The 20,393-nt window shown below is 43.3% G+C and overlaps 1 protein-coding gene across 2 annotated transcripts in view; it reads left to right on the forward strand.

Moving 5' to 3' along the window:
* LOC135518188 (electrogenic sodium bicarbonate cotransporter 1-like) overlaps positions 1-11,695 on the forward strand; it is a 93,237-nt gene extending 81,542 nt beyond the window's left edge. The window contains exons 23-26 of one of the 2 annotated variants that reach the window (XM_064943153.1): positions 11-175; positions 1,005-1,107; positions 8,447-8,517; positions 8,692-11,695. In XM_064943153.1, coding sequence (XP_064799225.1) covers positions 11-175; positions 1,005-1,107; positions 8,447-8,487 — 309 coding nt within the window. In that variant the 3' untranslated portion in view covers positions 8,488-8,517; positions 8,692-11,695. The remainder of the gene's footprint in view (positions 1-10; positions 176-1,004; positions 1,108-8,446; positions 8,518-8,691) is intronic. The other variant, XM_064943154.1, reaches the window with a different exon arrangement.
* The last annotated feature ends 8,698 nt before the right edge of the window (positions 11,696-20,393 follow it).

Raw genomic sequence — 20,393 nt, forward strand, 5'->3', positions numbered from 1 at the left:
GTCTCTCCAGATCTTGGCCCTGGTGGCAGTCAGAAAGGCCATGGACTACATCTTCTCCCAGCAAGATCTCAGCTACCTGGATGACGTCATCCCAGAGAAAGACAAGAAGAAGAAGGAGGATGAGAAGAGGAAGAAGAAACAGAAGAAAGGAAGCATCGACAGTGAAATCGATTTTGTAAGTCATTTTGAGGCTTTATTGAAAGTGGATCAGTCTGCTTGATTTCATGTGTTTCCCCCAAGGGATCTACCTTGTAGTAGTATTTGTAGTAGTAACAGTAGTAGTAGTATGAACAGTAGTAGTAACAGTAGTATGAACAGTAGTAGTAACAGTAGTAGTAGTTGTAGTAGTAGTGGTAACAGTAGTAGTAGTAGTAACAGTAGTAGTAGTAACAGTAGTAGTAGCAGCAGTAACAGTAGTAGTAGTAGTAGTAGTAACAGTAGAGGTAACAGTAGCATGTTACTTTTTGTAGAACACTAGCACGCTTAACTCATGACCTGTCCTCCCTCCTAACAGTCACACCACTCCTCCTATCCGAAACTATCCCTTCTGTGAACACTGTTCTCCAAATGAGAACTGGCTAACACTTTATGTTACGGTACTGAAATGAACGCTGTCTGTCTGAGCACTGTCTTTTCCTACGGACATACATATGGTATAGATATCACCAGGTATTTGTGTAGAAACTACATTGTAAAATGATAATTACACAGCATGGATGACATTATGAATTACTTGTTTGTTTGTTTAAACGGCACACCACTGGACGCCATTACAATAGATACATGGGTCGTATTCATTAGGTACCAAACAGAAGAAAACACAATGAAACAGGGAGGGACTACAGTACCTGAACTTATGAGAAACCCCCGTTTTGGTTTTCCATTGCAAAATTATTTGCTATAGTGTGCCCTAATGAGTATGACCCATGTAGTTAGTTGCCAATGTGTTACATGAGTTGAAGTAAGTAGCAGACAGTATAGCAATTGTTATTCTCTCCCTCCAGCCCCCTGAGTACCCCTACAATGACAAAATCCCCAGTATTAAAATCTCCATGGATATAATGGAGACGGAGCCCATGTTGGGGAATAAGGATAAGGCCTCGGACAGTGAGTACAAGACTGCATGGGGTCTCGTACCCACAACTGTACGGGGCTTAGAGCCTTTTTACACTATACTTCTTTGACGACACATACCAGTTCCACAACACATATTTTGAAGTGTAAAGAGACGGATCTAGATTCAAATCTCTTTTCCAAGCCACCTCTTTAGGTAGTGTTGGACACTTCTGCACCACATACCACCCCTCTGAGGGGTATAGTGTAAAGAGAATGGGAGAATCTCAATTGCATACTCCTCGCCTCCTCAAAATCCATTAGATGAGGAAGCCAGAGGTCCATCCCCTCTGACCTTCTCTTCCAAGAGGTTTTGAGAAGGAGGCACGGAGAGAGGACGCGAGGAATATGTAATTGAGATTCTCCCAATGACTCTCTGATGCTAATTACAATTATACCAGTAGAGTAGACAGCGTTTGTTGTCAGCCAAGACTTTTAAAAGGTCCACATTTTTGTGAATCTTTTTATTAATCAAGTGTGCAACAGTATGTGCAATATGGTTTAGATCACAAACTCCTGTATAGTTTGAATAGCTATCCTTGTTTTGTTTGTCTATGTACTGTGTATTTACGGTATGCTAATAACTGCACACATGGGTAAAGTAAGGATAGAGTAAGCAGGAAAGTTGCACATCTGTGGTGAAGAGAAAGAGATATTTACTACACATATTTACGTATTATGTGTAAAAGCAGTCTTAATGAGTGCTGCTCAGGCCTTCTTGGAAATGTTTCTCTTACCTTCTTTCCTCCTTCCCCCTCTGTCTCTATTTGTCTCGCTCGCTCTTTCTCTGTCTGTATTCAAACCCCTTGACTTTTTCCACATTTTGTTAGCTTACAGCCTTATTCTAAAATTGATTAAAAAACATTTTTTCTCATCAATCTACACACAATACCCCATAATGACAAAAAAGAAAAGAATATGGAAATATAACATTTACATAAGTATTCAGACCTTTTACTCAGTATTTTGTTGAAGCACCTTTGGCAGCGATTACAGCCTCAAATCTTCTTGCGTAGGACTCTAAAAGCTTGGCACACCTGTATTTGGGGAGTTTCTCCCATTCTTCAGTGCAGATCCTTTTAAACTCTGTCCGGTTTGATGGGGAGCGTTGCTGCATAGCTATTTTCAGGTCTCTCCAGAGATGTTTGATTGAGTTCAAGTCCGGCCTCTGGCTGGGCCACTCAAGGGCATTCAGAGGCTTGTCTCAAAGCCACTCCTACATTATCTTGGCTGTGTGCTTAGGGTTGTTGTCCTGTTGGAAGGTGAACCTTCACCCCCCAGTCTGAGGTCCTGAGCGCACTGGAGCAGGTTTTCATCAAGGATCTCTCGGTACTTTGCTCCGTTCATCTTTGCCTCAATCCTGACTAGTTTCCCAGTCCCTGAAAAACATCCCCACAGCATGATGCTGCCACCCCACACTTCACCACAGGGAAGGTGCCAGGTTTCCTCCAGACGTGACACTTGGCATTCAGGCCAAAGAGTTCAATCTTGGTTTCATTAGACCAGAGAATCTAATTTCTCATAGTCTGAGAGTCAATTTAGGTGCCTTTTGGCGAACTCCAGGCAGGTTGTCATGTGCCTTTTTACTGAGGAGTGGCTTCCGTCTGGCCACTCTACCATAAAGGCCTGATTGGTGGAGTGCTACAGAGATGGTTGTCCTTCTGGAAGGTTCTCCCATATCCACAGAGGAATTCTAGAGCGCTGTCAGAGTGACCATCGGGTTCTTGGTCACCTCTCTGACCAAAACCCTTCTCTCCTGATCGCTCAGTTTGGTTGGGCTGCCAGCTCTAGGAAGTCTTGGTGGTTCCAAACTTCTTCCATTTAAGAATGGAGGCCACTGTGTTCTTGGGGACCTTCAATGCTGCAGAAATGTTTTGGTACCCTTCCCCAGATCTGTGCTTCAACACAATCCTGTCTCTGAGCTCTACGGACCATTCCTTTGACCTCATGGCTTGGTTTTTGCATGTCCGAACAATTGAATTGACCACGGGTGGACTCCATTCAAGTTGTAGAAACATCTCAAGGATGATCAATGGAAACAGGATGCACCTGAGCTCAATTTCGAGTCTCATAGCAAAGGGTCTGAATACTACAGTTGAAGTCGGAAGTTTACATACACCTTAGCCAAATATATTTAAACTCAGTTTTTTACCATTCCTGACATTTAATCCTAGTAAAAATTCCCTGTTTAGGTCAGGTCAAATATTGATTCCTTGCATCAACTTCAAATAATTGTGTCACGCCTTGGTCTTAGTATTTTGTGTTTTAGATAATTAGTTGGTCAGGCCAGGGTGTGACATGGGTTTATGTTATTGTGTTGTTGTATTGTTTTTTTTGTAGGCATTGGGATTGTGGTTGATTAGGGGTGTGTTTAGTATAGGTTTGGCTGCCTGAGGCGGTTCTCAATCAGAGTCAGGTGATTCTCGTTGTCTCTGATTGGGAACCGTATTTAGATTGCCTGGGTTTCACTTTGTATTTCGTGGGTGATTGTTCCTGTCTCTGTGTAGTTTCACCAGATAGTCTGTAATTAGGTTTCACGTTCCGTTTTGTTGTTATTTATTTATATCAGTTATTTCATGTACCGCGATTCATTTGTTTAATTAAAAAACATGAGTAACCAACACGCTGCATTTCGGTCCGACTCTCATTCAACAAACGAAGAACGCCGTTACAGAATCACCCACCACACACGGACCGAGCAACGTGTTAACAGGCAGCTGGAGCAGCGAAGGGAGGACGTTATGGACAGCAGAGGCTTGGAGTATACGACGTGGGAAGAAATAGACAGGTGGGCGGCCGACCCAGAGAGAGTGCCGGAGCCCGCCTGGGATTCGCTGGAGCAGTGCGAAGAGGGCTATAGGAGAATGGAGTCGAAAAGAAAGACACGGCGGCGCAGAGCGAAACCCGATAATTAGCCCCAAAAATTTCTTGGGGGCGGCCCAGAGGGAGAGTGGCTGAGTCAGGAGACAGACCTGAGCCAACTCTCCCTGTTTATCGTGAGGAGCCAAGGAGGAGACCAGAACCGGTGTTGGAGGTGAGCGAAACAGAGACTGTGAAGGAGTTAATGGGGAAATTGGAGGAGAGAGTAATGAGGGAGTTGCTAGTTTGGTGTTTTAGGTACAAGATTCGTCCGACGGAGCGTGTCGGGGATTTAATGGCACCTGGGTCAGCGCTCCATACTAGTCCTGAGGTGTGTGTTAGTCGGCTGGTGAAAAATGTGCCAGCCTCACGCACTAGGCCTCCTGTGTACCTACCTAGCCTTGCACGTCCTGTGCCAGTCCTGCTCTCAGGATCTCCAGTACACCTTCACGGTCCAGTCCATCCTGTGCCACCTTCACACACCAGTCCTCTGATGGCAGCTCCCCGCACCAGGCTTCCTGTGCGTGTCCTCAATCCAGTACCACCAGTTCCAGTACCACGCACCAGGCCTTCAGTGCGCCTCGCCTGTTCAGCGCAGCCAGCGCTTTCTCCCTCTCCTGCGCTGTCGGAGTCTCCCGCCTATTCAGTGCTGTCGGAGCCTTTCTTCTCTCCTGCGCTGTCGGAGTCTCCCGCCTGTTCAGCGCTATCAGAGCCTTTCTCCTCTCCAGCGCTGCCGGAGCCTCCTGCCTGTTCGGAGCAGCCAGAGCTGCCAGTCTGCATGGAGCAGCCAGAGCTGCCAGTCTGTATGGAGCAGCCAGAGCTGCCAGTCTGCATGGAGCAGCCAGAGCTGTCAGTCTGCATGGAGCTGCCAGTCTGCAAGGAGCTGCCAGTCTGCAAGGAGCTGCCAGTCTGCATGGAGCAGCCAGAGCTGCCAGTCTGCATGGAGTTGCCAGTCTGCATGGAGTTGCCAGTCTGCATGGAGTTGCCAGTCTGCATGGAGTTGCCAGTCTGCAAGGAGCTGCCAGTCTGCAAGGAGCTGCCAGTCTGCAAGGAGCTGCCAGTCTGCAAGGAGCTGCCAGTCGGTAAGGAGCTGCCAAAGCTGTTAGTCTGCATGGAACAGTCAGAGCTGTCAGTCTGCAAGAAGCCACCAGAGCTGTCAATCTGCATGGAGCAGCCAGAGCCGCCAGTCAGCATGGAGCAGCCAGAGCCGTCAGTCAGCATGAGCAGCAGCCAGAGCCGTCAGTCTGCCAGACTCTTCCAGAGTCTGCCAGACTCTTCCAGATCTGCCAGTCTGCCAGACTCTTCCAGTCTGCCAGACTCTTCCAGATCTGCCAGTTCTTCCAGATCTGCCAGTCAGCCAGACTCTTCCAGATCTGCCAGACTCTTCCAGATCTGCCAGTCAGCCAGACTCTTCCAGATCTGCCAGTCAGCCAGACTCTTCCAGACCTGCCAGTCAGCCAGACTCTTTCAGATCTGCCAGTCAGCCAGACTCTTCCAGATCCGCTAGTCAACCAGATTCTTCCAGATCCGCCAGTCAGCCAGGATCTGCCGGATTCAACTGCCTGGCTGGGCTTCCTCTCAGTGCTGGGCTTTCTCTCAGTCCCGAGCTGCCCCTCAGTCCCGAGCTGCCCCTCAGTCCCGAGCTGCCCTTCAGTCCCGAGCTGCCCCTCAGTCCCGAGCTGCCCCTCAGTCCCGAGCTGCCCCTCAGTCCCGAGCTGCTCCTCAGTTCAGTGGGGTTCTGGGTGAGGACTATTAGACCATGGTTGGCGGCGAGGGTGGATCATCCCAGGACGCGAAGGGGAGGAACTATGACAATTATGGAGTGGGGTCCACGTCCCGAGCCGGAACCACCACTATGGACAGACTCCCACCCGGACCCTCACTATGGTTTTGAGGTGCGTCCGGGAGTCCGCACCTTAGGGGGGGGGGGGGGGTTCTGTCACGCCTTGGTCTTAGTATTTTGTGTTTTAGATAATTAGTTGGTCAGGCCAGGGTGTGACATGGGTTTATGTTATTGTGTTGTTGTATTGGGGTTTTTGTAGGCATTGGGATTGTGGTTGATTAGGGGTGTGTTTAGTATAGGTTTGGCTGCCTGAGGCGGTTCTCAATCAGAGTCAGGTGATTCTCGTTGTCTGATTGGGAACCGTATTTAGGTAGCCTGGGTTTCACTTTGTATTTCGTGGGTGATTGTTCCTGTCTCTGTGTAGTTTCACCAGATAGGCTGTAATTAGGTTTCACGTTCCGTTTTGTTGTTATTTATTTCAGTTATTTCATGTACCGCGATTCATTTGTTTAATTAAAAAACATGAGTAACCAACACGCTGCATTTCGGTCTGACTCTCATTCAACAAACGAAGAACGCCGTTACAAATTGTCAATAAAAGCCTTTGACACTTATGAAATGCTTGTAATTATACTTCAGTGTTCCATAGTAACATCTGAGAAAAATATCCAAGGATACTGAGGCAGCAGACTTTGTGAAAATTAATATTTGTGTCATTCTCAAAACTTTTGGCCACGACTGTATACAGTTGAAGTCGGAAGTTTACATACACCCAAGACAAATACATTTAAACTCAGTTTTTCACCATCCCTGACATTTAATCCTAGTAAAAAGTCCCTGTCTTAGGTCAGTTAGGATCACCACTTTATTTTATGAATGTGAAATGTCAGAATAATAGTAGAGAGTGATTTAATTCAGCTTTTATTTATTGCATCACATTCCCAGTGGGTCAGAAGTTTACATACAATCAATTAGTATTTGGTGTCATTGCCTTTAAATTGTTTAACTTGGGTCAAACATACCGGGTAGCCTTCCACAAGCATAACACAACAAGTTGGGTGAATTTTGGCTCATTCCTCCTGACCGAGCTGGTGTAACTGAGTCAGGTTTGTTGGCCTCCTTGCTTGCACACACTTTTTCAGTTCTGCCCACAAATGTTCTATGGGATTGAGGTCAGGGCTTTGTGATGGCCACTCCAATACCTTGATTTTGTTGTCCTTAAGCCATTGTGCCACAACTTTGGATGTATGCTTGGGGTCATTGTCCATTTGGAAGACCCATTTGCGACCAAGCTTTAACTTCCTGACTGATGTCTTGAGATGTTGCTTCAATATATCCACATCATTTTCCATTCCTCATGATGCCATCTATTTTGTGAAGTGTACCAGTCCCTCCTGCAGCAAAGCACCACCACAACATGATGCTGCCACCCCCGTGCTTTATCCCCTTGTGCAGTTGCCTTAGTCTGTTTTTTTTAATGGCGGTTTTTCAGCAGTGGCTTCTTCCTTGCTGAGCGGCCTTTCAGGTTATATCGATATAGGACTTGTTTTACTGTGGATATAGATACTTTTGTACATGTTTCCTCCAGCATCCTTTGCTGTTGTTCTGGGATGGATTTGCACTTTTCGCACCAAAGTATGTTAATCTCTAGGAGACAGAACACGTCTCCTTCCTGAGTGGTATGACGGCTGCGTAGTCCCATGGTATTTATACTTGCGTACCATTGTTTGTACAGATGAATTAGGTACCTTCAGGCGTTTGGAAATTGCTCCCAAGGATGAACCAGACTTGTGGAGGTCTACAATTTTTCTTGGCTGCTTTATTTTGATTTTCCCATGATGTCAAGCAAAGAGGCACTGAGTTTGAAGTTAGGCCTTGAAATACATCCACAGGTACATCTCCAATTGACTCAAATGATGTCAATTAGCCTATCAGAAGCTTCTAAAGCCATGACATAATTTTCTGGAATTTTCCAAGCTGTTTAAAGGAACAATCAACTGTTGACCCACTGGAATTGTGATTCAGTGAATTATAAGTGAAATAATCTGTCTGTAAACAATTGTTGGAAAAATGACTTGTGTCATGCTCAAAGCAGATGTCCTAACCGACTTAAATGAGCAAAACATGTCTTAAACCTGTTTACACTTTGTCATTATGGGGTATTGTGTGTGGATATCTTTAAAAAAAACAATTTTAGAAGAAGTCTAATGTAACAAAAATGTGGGAAAAGTCAAGGGGTCTGAATACTTCCCATGGGCACTGTATATATCTCTCTCTGTCTCTCCTTCTCCCTCTTCCCCTTTGTGAAGCACTAACCTCATCTTTGAGTCTTGATCAGATCTCTCGCTTTTCTCTGACTCTGCAGACATCCAGCTTTAGTCTGCACACTAATGCAGATGAGCTTACTTTTCTAATCCTTTCTCATTGTTCTATTTTCAGCTGCTTACAAATGCTTAATTAACAGCTGCTTACAAATGCTTAATTAACAGCTGCTTACAAATGCTTAGTTAACAGCTGCTTACAAATGCTTAATTAACAGCTGCTTCTACTGTGAAACATCATGGCTTTGCAACGCTTGCTCGAATTTTCCTCTTTTGCTGGACCTGGTCTGAAATATGATGATATTTTGAGAGTGAATATTTAAGTGGCTGAAACTTGTTAATATTGTGTGTGTTTTGTCTTCTCTCTTAGGGCCCCCGTCATCTTTCCGTGACCAACACTCACCATGTTGAGGACTACTTTGAGCCCACAACTGTAGCAAGGTATCTGTGTGAGCGAGCCTGCGTGACTTATTCTATACCCCCAGACACCCACAGATTTATATAGTGTGACAATCAGTCATAGAGTATAGCGTGTCATGGTTGTTCAATCTTTCTACCTTCTCTCTGTCTCCTCTCTCTCGCTCTTTATCCCTCTCCTCTCTTTCTATCTCTCAGTCTGAATCTGTTGAAAAAAAGCTGTGCCTCAGATTAGAATCGACCTGGAGCCAGAAGACAACGGTTTCTTCTGGAAAAACTAGTCTCCGGGATCTGAAATGTCCCTCTAGTCTAACAGAAACAACCCAACAAAACCAGCACTAATCAACACAGCACAAAGTGCATCTGAAATTGCACCCTATTCCCTATATAGTGCACTACTCTTGTCCTCTTAGTGCACTACTTTTGACCAGAGCCCTATGTAAGGAATGAGATTACATTTTGGATGTAAACAAAGACCCCTACAGCAGCCTCATTTATACTGTAGCACTGTTTTATAATTCTCTTTTAAATGTCCTGCTGAAGTACATATTTTTCATTTAAGATAACTGACAGAATTCTTTGTTTTGAGAATAGAAGTATAGGAGGGAGCCTTGTGAAACGGGGAGATGTAAGTGTTTGTATGAGAGGGGGAGGGGTTGCATTTGAAAATCCTTAATTTGCTGTAGAGGTCATGCTCTACACCAAGGAAAACGTTGAAGTTCTTTGGAAGCCATTCATTGCTTATTCATGGGTATGGTATTAATGATTTATAAAGCATTTAAACTAATACAATGCTTCATGTATTCATAATTCATGCCTGTTAGGTAATTAAGTACAACACACTTTATTATGCAACTCTTATGGAGCTGTGAAGTTGGACTTGACTGTCCTATTCTATGCCTGCCAGAACAGATCAAACTTAAAAATCCCATTATCATTTCATGTTCAACTGTCCATCATAGGCCCATAGTGTCCTTTTTGGATTTCATGTGTTTCTGTCCTTCACACCTGTATTGTCATATTTATATATGCTAAATATTTTTTGCTCTTGAACCAAAATGTTGGTTTGGCTATTTTCCTTCCCAGTGTGTATGAAACGGATAAACTTTTCTGATTGGTCTGTACTATTTGTTATGTTTATTGCAGGGTTGAGGTCAATTGCAATGTCATTAGAATTTCTAATTCAATTCTTGAAATCACTCATGAAGTGGAGAATTTCTGTTGAATTACATTCTAATTTAAGGAATTTTAAAGTTTTGGAATTTAATTGGAATTATACTGTTTGAATTGGAATTGAAAAGAAAATGTTTTTTTGAATTGAATTGAATTGTACATTTCCCAGGTAATATAATTAATGAAAAAAGTGTCAAATCGACTGCAGGATTTGTTTTAAATCATTTAAACTTGTATTTCTATATTTCTAGTATTACTTGACTATCTGAACACTGACATCAGCCTTAAAGCCTGAGGGAATTGATGGGGATCATTTCAATTGGGAATTAAAATATTTTAATTGACCTAACATTGGAATTCAGAGGAAATTAATTATCTCTTAATTCAACGACTGACCTGGAATTATAAATGATTTGTGGAATTAACCCTCGTCTGCTGTTCCTATCGGCTTAATAAGAGACAGGAGGACACCAACTACGATTATCTGTAGTAGGGATTGAAATATATAAATATACTTATTTGTAGCTCTACCTCTTTGACTTAATTAATGTACTGTAGGTGCCAGGCATTATAAGTACAGTATGATGAACACGTTATTATTATGCAATGATTTGTCATAATTAATACTGAATTATTTGCATGAAAGGGCACAGCACAGGATCTCTACCTTATCACTTTCTGAGTTTCTTTTGCTCTGTAACTAATTAATTAGAGATTTTTATTTGTATCACATTTAAATAAATGCAATAACAGTGACGTATATTATATCGCTGAGAGATTAAGTGAAATAATAATTACGTGTATTTACAATATGACAATTTTTCCAGTTGTCTGTGTGGCAACATTTTTATTATTACGTTTTTTAATGAAGTGATCATTTAGTAAGTGTTTTTAAGGATATTAAATAATATTATGATTATGATCTACGATATCATTGAAGAATCACTGTGAGACAATGCAATATTGAAGTTACTTGTCTTGCATTTCTGCAAGAACTAATGTTGCATATAGTGTACAGCTTTTCAAAGTTCCATGACCAAATATTCATTCACAACCATTCAACATTTAATCTCCTCCACCAGCCAGCTTTCTCGGTTGCCAGCTCTCACAGATGCATTGCAGCCCTTGTAGAAATGTAGGCTTAAATTATTTACTTGTGAAAAAATTCCTGGACTGGATTTGGACTAATTGCAGTTTCTAAGTGGCTTGAAGATAGAGCTTTTGGTTATGTGGTCTTATTGATTACTGGGTTTGTAAATTATTTAAATTGTAACATCTTCAAGCATTCATCTCAGCCAATTAAATGAGATGAATCAAAACTTTCACTGTGATTCTTATCTATGCTGTTATCTTCATGCTACTCTTACAGGAGTGTATGAAAGCTAATATACTGCAGCGATAATATAATACCATTATATTTGTAATCTTGCGTGGTATAATGTCAAAAGAAATATTGTATTGTAAGTGTATCTGAAGAATGATAGAACTGATGAATGTCAAAATGATGGTACACTCTTAATCATGGTCCCTATTGATGTCATGTTTTCTATCCCAAATATGCCAGCTCCCATCTTGATCTGTCTTGGGGCAAATGTTAGTTGTCTGTATATCTTGACAGCATATTCATTTTCTAGGTTTCTAAGTTTAGGATTAGTCCATGTTTTGCTGTAAAATTTGTTGATTCATAGGGGGCTAATTTTATAAACTTTTATTCATAGGGGGCTGATTTTATAAACTTTTCTTTTTAATAAAATTGACACATTTGAGAATCTTTATCTACAAACATGGTTCATATTTAACAAGCACAAGCACTGAGATACAAGTGTCAGTTTATTGTAAAACGTAGAACAAAATATTCAAGCAATAAAACTATACTTTAAGATAAATGAATACCTGTAAGATTTATGGTAATTTCATTAATAATCGGTATAGACTATTTTTGAATGAGTATGTTACTTAAAGTGAGTTATTTGGCATATTTTTCAAATGACAATTTGAATTGACAGCAATAAAGTCACATACAAAATTATTCTGTGTTGGTTTCAGTCTGTATTAAATGTTTATATTTGATCTAATGTAACAGTCAGGCCTGGATTCACAAAATGTCTTATCCTCAAAAAGGTTATTGGAAAACATTCATTCTTATATTTCTCTGGGCTCTGATCTCTTTGCAAAAATACTTATAAAGCCTACTGCTGGTGGTCAGATGCTGTAATTGGTTGATACGCCACTACCATAAACGTTATGGTAGTTTAATGAGCCATAGCACTCTAAATGGACCAACAGTTTAACTGGGATTAGAAACATAATTGAACTGATGAGACCAAGTGAGCAAGTTAAAGAACTTACTTGTCTTGCATTAGGCCGAGCTTAATCTCCTGTCCGATAAATAGGCAGAGAGTAGACGCAAGGTCCCCAGTCTCTCCACACATGCTTTGGATGGATAAGCTGTGTTTTGTGTGCGTCTAGCCTATTAGGTCAACATGACAGCCTTTTCTCAAGCATTATCAAAATGACCTATCACAGCAGCGAGTCTGCATAGTGACTGGAATCACAGGTAAGGAATGAATGGCTAATTAACTCAAACCTGTTATCTTTTACTGTGTACTGGACACTGTCATTGTTGCCAGGGAAAAGACATTCACCCACAGTTAACCGTTACTTTGGTCTTGAGAGCCACATAGTATGTTCCCATAAATGTTCGTTATCCACAAGCATGATTTGAGATTAGAGGTGTCTCTATAGTGAAGGGTGAAGGATGATGCTATGAAAGTGATATCTCATAGAGGGCTATTGGTACTGTAATGCCTACACATGTGGGTAGGGTGAAAGAACACCCCTAGGTTACTACTTACAGTATGTTGTCTTGCCCTTGTGGTGTGATAACATAGGTCTACATGAACGTTGGCTCTACTGTAATTGACAGGCAGGGCGAGGTATTTTCCAACAAAAGAAAACAGAAATTCAACAGGCTTGTCCTTACTTTGGTCAGGCTTACTGTCAAGTAACGTCCAGTTAGGTTCGATATCCCTCCCAGTGTTGGAGGGCCCTGCAGGTCAGCTCTTGCTGCTCCAGACCAAAAACAGATCTGGGGAAAGCCAGGTAAAAACAGACACAACCCAACCTTCAAGCTAATTATATTCAAATGTGTGTAATTAGGCTCTTCCTCTTCCGGGCAAGCAGATGTAGCCAACTGTCAGCAATATATTGGCCTTCACACACCCAACCTGTCACTCCATCACACACCCCCCCATGTCAGCTCTGACCCGGCGGGCGGGGCGGCCATCGTCCACAGAGCGTTGTGACGGGACAAGGCCTCTCCATTCCCGTGTTTTGACCAGGACCTGTGGACAACAAAGAAACGATACTGTTGGAGTGAGAGAAACCACCTGGTCACTCTATCGTGGATTTCCTTGTTCCTGGACATCCAGTCTAGAGGAGTATAGTCCGTGACCAGAGTGAGGTGTCGTCCCAAGAGGTAGTACTTTAACTTAGGCACTCTTTCTCCACTGTTGAGTATTTGGTTTCTCGGGGCAGCAGCTTCCGGCTGATGTATAGGATAGGATGCTCTTCCCCTCGTACTTCTTGGGACAAGACCGCCACACCCCTGTGTCGAGGGAATCTGTTTGGATAACCATCTCTCTCCCAAAGTCCGGAATCACCAAGACCGGTCTGAAGTACAGGGTCTCCTTCAGGTTCTGGAAGGCTTCTTTCGCTTTGTCAGTCAACCTGACCACGTTGGGCTGGGTCCTTTTGGTCAGGTCTGTGAGATGACAAGCAACAGTTGCATAGTTAAGAATTAACCTACAGTAATAGCTGGTTAGCCCCTCAAAGATTTTCACCTGAGACTTGGTTTGAGGCTGTGGCCACTGTCAGATGGCTTGAAATTTCATCTCTTGCAGTTTGATGTTGCCCCTCTCGATGGTGAAACCCAGGTACACTGCTTCCTCAAGTCCCAGTCTACATCTTTTTGCATTGGCAGTTAGACCTGCTCTGCGAAGAGCCTCCAAGACAGTGTTGAGCTGCTTCAGGTGAGATTCCCAGTTAGGGCTGTACACAGTCACGCCATCCAAATATGCTGCTGTGTACTCACTGTGGGGTCTGCATTGAAAAGATATACCAGGTGTTGCTCAGGCGGTCAATCAGCTCATCTACACGGGGCATATGATAAGCTTCAAATTTCGATATCTCATTTAGTTTTCAAAAGTCGTTGCAAAAGCGTACCGACCCATCCGGCTTCGGTGGCTCTCCACGGACTGTGGATTGCCCTGCCTGGCCACCTTCTTGGCATCATAGGGAAGGGCCCGTAGGAAGTGGTTCACTCTCTCTACCACGCTGGGCCCTGCAGGGTCACTCTGCAACCAGGCCTTCGTCAGCTGGATGATGTCGTGCATCTGGGTCTTAACTGACTGGGCGCGAACAAAGGTCCATTCCTGGAACTTCAAGACCGGGTCATTAACATGTAGCCATTCCGGGCAAGAATCGCTGCCTTAACCACCTTGTAGCCTTTAGCCTGGTCATATGATAGGTCAAAGTAGGCCTGTTGTTCTTCTCCAGCCAGGACGGGTCTGAGCAGCCCAGCTTTCAAACACCCACCCACTCTCTCACCCCATCACATTTTGTTTTGTCAGTCACTGACAGTCACTCAATTAGCCATGTCAGCTAACACATTTTGTATTGGTAAGTTATCATGGCCGAATACCGATGTGCCCAGGGGCCCTGACCTCCAGGGGGGTCCCATTGATGTTGTTAGTCATTCTCACTCAGATATCATTAACATGGCATAAGTCATGGCAAAATATGTAGAACTGCAGAAAACGAACTTTAAAATGTTACGTTGACTTTCCACCGTCAAGGGGGGGGGGGGGGGGGGACACTAAAAAACGATTCGCACTTAGGGCCACTTAGAGATACAAGAAGAGGAGAAGTGGATTCTGGCCTATGAGCGCCACCTAGATGTTTACTCTGCACACCCCTCACTAGGTATTCAATATGGGTTGAATTAGGGTATTTGAATGTAACATTTTAAGAAATGCTAAGATTGTGGTTTTGTCCAAATGGAGTTTAATATTGTTTTCAGGCATATATGCAGTCCATGTTGTGGGCTTGGAGCCTCCAGTCCCTAGCATGACCACTAAGGCATAGATATACTGTAAATATGTTTCATTGACTGAAGACAGAGGTGGGGGTTCTAACTTCTACTAATCCCTGCCCCGATGTTCAGAGGCCTCGTACAGGTATTTATGTATGTCCAGCATATATATCATAGATGTCTTGGAGAAAACTAATCCTGCCCCTCTGGTCCCTCTTTGGTGTCTCTCTGGTCTCTCTCTGGTCCTTCTCTGAACTCTTTGGTCTCTCTGGTCTCTCTCTGGTCCTTCTCTGATCTCTTTGGTCTCTCTGGTCTCTTTCTGGTTCTTCTCTGATCTCTTTGGTCTCTCTGGTCTCTCTCTGGTCCTTCTCTGAACTCTTTGGTCTCTCTGGTCTCTCTCTGGTCCTTCTCTGATCTCTTTGGTCTCTCTGGTCTCTCTCTGGTTCTTCTCTGATCTCTTTGGTCTCTCTGGTCTCTCTCTGGTCCTTCTCTGATCTCTTTGGTCTCTCTGGTCTCTCTCTGGTCATTCTCTGATCTCTTTGGTCTCTCTCTGGTCTCTCTGGTCTCTCTCTGGTCCTTCTCTGATCTCTCTCTGGTCTCTTTCTGGTCTCTCTCTGGTCCTTCTCTGATCTCATTGGTCTCTCTTTGGTCTCTTTGGTCTCTCTCTGGTCCCCCCCTCTCTGATCTCTAGGGTCCTTATCTGGTCTCTCTCTGGTCTCTCGCTGATCTCTTTGGTCTCTCTCTGGTCCCTCCCTCTCTGGTCTCTCTCCCTGGTCCCTCTTTGATCTCTCTGGTCTCTTTGGTCTCTCTCTCTGGTCTCTCTCTGGTCCCACTCTTGCTGATCTATCTGGTCTCTCTGGTTTCTCTGTGGTCCCTCTGGTCTCTCTCTGGTCCCGCTCTCGCTGATCTATCTGGTCTCTCTCGTCTCTCTGGTCTCTCTCTGATCTCTTTGGTCTCTCTGGTCCCTCCCCCTCTGATGTATCTGGTCTCTCTCTGACCTTTTTGGTCTCTCTCTGGTCTCTCGCTGATCTTTTTGATCTCCCTCTGGTCCCTCTCTCTCTGGTCTCTCTGGTCTCTCACTGATCTCTTTGGTCTCCCTCTGGTCCCTCTCTCTCTGTGGTCTCTCTGGTCTCTCACCGTACTCTTTGGTCTCTTTAGTCTCTCTCTGGTCTCTCTCTTGTCCCTCTCTGATCTCTGGTTTCAACCAAATCTTGCTTATGGATACCAAAAGACAAGAGATGGCCCTGTATGAGATACAAAAAGAGGAGAAGTAGGGTGTGGATTCTGGCCTATGAGATCCACCTAAAGGTTCACTCTGCACACCCCTCACTATGTACTCAATATAAGTTTAATTAGGCTATTTGAGTGTAAATAGATTACATTTATTATTTTAAGATTGTGGTATTGTCCAAATTGTGTTTCATATTATTTTCAGGCATATATGCACCCGGCAGTCCATGTTGAGGCCTTGGAGTCTCCAGTCCCTGGCATGACCACTGGGTGGCAGTATAGACCAACCAATCACATATAGCCCTTGGTCAGAGGTCTCTGGTGTGCCACAAGGGGACGTGGTTTCACCATATCTGTTTCCCCTTCACATGTCAACACGAAAAGTTGTTTTCAGTGACACTCTGGACACTGGGTATGCAGACCATGTAGGGCTGTCCCGGTCTATACCATTAACCAGCATCCAAGAGGACACTTCCATGGGCTTGGAGGCAAAGCAGCTGGAACAGTGGGTCACACCCAACAACATGCTCCTGAATGGGAAAAAGTCTGTGGAAATGCGGACATGTTTGGCTAGAGACCATCCACAAACTGCACCGCTCATCATAGGAGGACAGGAAGTACCATTGGTAACAACAACCAAGTATCTTGGTTTGCATCTAGACTCTAGCCTCAGTGGTGACACACATGTGGAGCAGTCTGTGAGGAAGGCCTCAAAATGCTGGTCACAGTCTACACTACAATGGACAGCCCTTGTCTGATATATGGTGGAGTGCTGTTAGTTGGATGTAGTAAAAAGCAGCAGGCCCAACTAGACAAGGTGCAGAGGAGGGCCTTGAGGATCATTTCCAGAGGTGGAGCAGTCCAATCACAGCTCCCGTCACTGCAGAGCAAGTGAGAGCATGCTGCAGTGCACCTGGTGAAGGACATGCACACTCTTGACCATCCACTGAACAACCTGCTCCCTCCAAAAAGAGGTAACTGCACCACCAGGCACCTGAGAAACAGCCACCAACTGTCCTGTATAACTTCCTGTACGAATCGCCAGTGAAACGCCACTCTACCCTCTGTTATCAGACTGTATAATAACTCTAGCTCTAAATGGCTTTCCCAATCATATTTCAATTTCCATCAGGAAAAATGTCCTGTAATGTTTCAAGTGTTCTGTATTCTATTTAAAGTGCCTTGCAAAAGTGTTCACCCCCCTTTTTCCTATTTTGTTGCATTACAACCTGTAAATAAATATAAGGCTAATTATTACATTAAATTATTACCTGAAAGAGGTTGGCTTGGACTCCCCCTTGGTATTTTTCCTATTTTGTTGCATTACAACCTGTAATTTAAATCAATTTTTATTTGGATTTCATGTAATTGACATACACAAAATAGTCCAAATTGGTGAAGTGAAATTTTAAAAATTACTTGTTTCAAAAAATGAATAAAATCTAAAAGGAAAAGTGGTGTGTGCGTATGTTTTCACCCCCTTTGCTATGAAGCCCCAAATAAGATCTGGTGCAACCAATTACCTTCAGAAGTCAAATAATTAGTTATTAAATAAAGTCCACCTGTGTGCAATCTAAGTGTCACATGATCTGTCACACAATCTCAGTATATATACACCTGTTCTGAAAGGCCCCAGAGTCTGCAACACCACCAAGCGAGCGACACCATGAAGACCAAGGAGCAGTACAAACAGGTCAGGGACAAAGTTGAGGAGAAGTACAGGTGTAAAAAAAATTGAGGAGAAGTACAGGTTGTAAAATAAATATCCCAAACTTTGAACATCCCACGGAGCACCATTAAATCCATTATTTAAAATGGAAAGATTGTTTATGGTCATGTACCAAAATACAAAGATACCGGTCTGGTGTTCTTCAAGAAAATGAAAAGATCCTAGGGGTTGATCTAGAATTGGACCCAGTTTCTTTACTGTTAGGTCTCCCTAGTAGGCATGTTACTTCTGTGGGTAAGAGGAGGCTTTACAACATCCTTACCTTCGCAGCGAGGAAAAACATCCTCTTACAGTGGATTAGTGATAAGGTTCCTTCTATTAAAGATTGGCATAAGATACTATTTGAATGGGTGCCACTGGAATATCTGACATGTACATTGCATTCTAAAACAGATCAGTTCTACATAGTATGGGAACCTTATCTAAATCATCTAGAACCTGAGATATCAGCTATTATGCTGCAAGGATTGTCTTAGAATGGTGGTGATCTATGTATTTCAGAATTGCACTGTATGTTCCATGTGTTGAACCTAACTTCTTGGTTTAAACTGAGCTTTTGTGTTTAATTTCTGTTTGTATGTGTGTTCAAAATGTATGTATTGAGAGACGCAATAATGGGGATGGGGTGAGAGAAGTGCCTAGCAGGGAGAGGAAGATTGTGTATGTATGTACAGTATATTTATATGTGTATATATGTGTGTGTATGTAAGTGTGTGCTGTTTTTTGCTTTGTCTTTGTTGTTGTATCTCTTAATTTGGGTGAAAATTGTGAAATTCCAATAAAAATACTGTTATATAAAAAAGGAAAGAATATGGCACCACAACAAACCTGCTAAGAGAGGGCCGCCCACCAAAATTCACAGACCAGGCAAGGAGGGCATTAATCAGAGAGGCAACAAAGAGACCAAAGATAACCCTGAAGGAGCTGCAAAGCTCCAGGAGGAGATTGAAGTATCTGTACATAGGACCACTTTAAGCCATACACTCCACAGAGCTGGGCTTTATGGAAGAGTGTCCAGAAAAAAATAAGCAAACATGTTTGGTGTTCGCCAACAGGCATGTGGGAGACTCCCCAAACATATGGAAGTTACTCTGGTCAGATGAGACAAAAATTTAGCTTTTTGGGCATCAAGGAAAATGCTATGTCTGGCGCTAACCCAACACCTCTCATCACCCCGAGAACACCATCCCCACAGTGAAGCATGGTGGTGGCAGCATCATGCTGTGGGGATGTTGGTCATTGGCAGGGACTAGGAAACTGGTCAGAATTGAAGGAATGATGGGTGGTGCTAAATACAGGGAAATTATTGAGGGAAATCTGTTTGTCTTCCAGAGATTTGAGACTGGAACAAAGGTTCACCTTCTAGCAGGACAATGACCCTAAACATACTGCTAAAGCAACACTTGAGTGGTTTAATGGGAAACATTTACATGTATTGGAATGGCCTAGTCAAAGCCCATACCTCAATCAAATTGAGAATCTGTGGTATGACTTAAAGATTGCTGTACATCAGCAAACCCATCCAACTTGAAGGAGCTGGAGCAGTTTTGCCTTGAAGAATGGCAAAAATCTCAGTGGCTAAATGTGCCAAGCTTTTGGAGACACCCTAAGAGACTTGCAGCTGTAATTGCTGCAAAAGGTGTCTCTACAAAGTTTTTTTTGTCTTATTTTTTGTTTGTTTAACAATGAAAAATATTTTGCATCTTCAAAGTGGTAGGTGGTAGGCATGCTGTGTAAATCAAATGATACAAATCCATTTTAATTCCAGGTTGTAAGACAACAAAATAGGAAAAATGCCAAGGGGGTGAATACTTTTTCAAGTTACTGTATGTCACGTATTATGTGTTATGTATTTTAAATGTGCAATTATTAGTAATGTAAATTCTGCATTTCAGTTTATCTGTGAGCAAGAATAAATAAGCTCAAACCCAAACTCAAGTTTGTCACTAGTCTAAGCCATAGACTGTAAAAAGTAGGGCTAAACTCATGTTTCATTGACAGAAGACAGCAGTGGGGGTTCTAACTTCTACTAATCCCGGTCACAATGTTCAGAGGCCTCATACATGTATTTCTGTATATCCAGCATATGTTGGAAAGAACATTGATCTTTTGAAATTCTGTAGAGAGAAGAAACCCACCAAACCTGAATCCAAGATGGCGTAGCAGTGAGACGTATTTGTCCTTCGTCTTGTCGTGTCCCATGTATATATATTTTTCTTTGCATATCTTTTTATTTTTCTAAACCCTTACTTCAAAATACTCTCCTGCAACCCGCCTCACCCAATGTGGTGTGGACCTGTTTTTTCTCGAAAGTATTTTTCTCTGCCTGTATTACTGGAATCTCTCCAACATAAACTGGCCAGCTAACTAGCCAGCTAACGGTCATCAGCTAACCTCTAGCTCGGAAAGCTCTCGCCAGTTTGTACAACGCGATTCAACCAGAGCATACCGGACCTATTTTTCTCTCCATATCCCCGGATTCCTATCGCAAGCTCTGAATCTTCTCACCTTCCGACCTTTGCAGCTAACGTCCCCTGAATGCAAGCTGTCGAGAGCACAACGGACTGTTGGCTTACGAGGCCCATCGAATCCATCCCGAAGCCACTAGCAAGCAGTCAGCTATCCTTTGCTAGCGGTCATCGGCTACCTTTATCCGGGACAACTCCCACCAGTCTG

This window comes from Oncorhynchus masou, chromosome 28 (genome assembly GCF_036934945.1).
Source record: "Oncorhynchus masou masou isolate Uvic2021 chromosome 28, UVic_Omas_1.1, whole genome shotgun sequence".
Taxonomy (NCBI): Eukaryota; Metazoa; Chordata; class Actinopteri; order Salmoniformes; family Salmonidae; genus Oncorhynchus; species Oncorhynchus masou.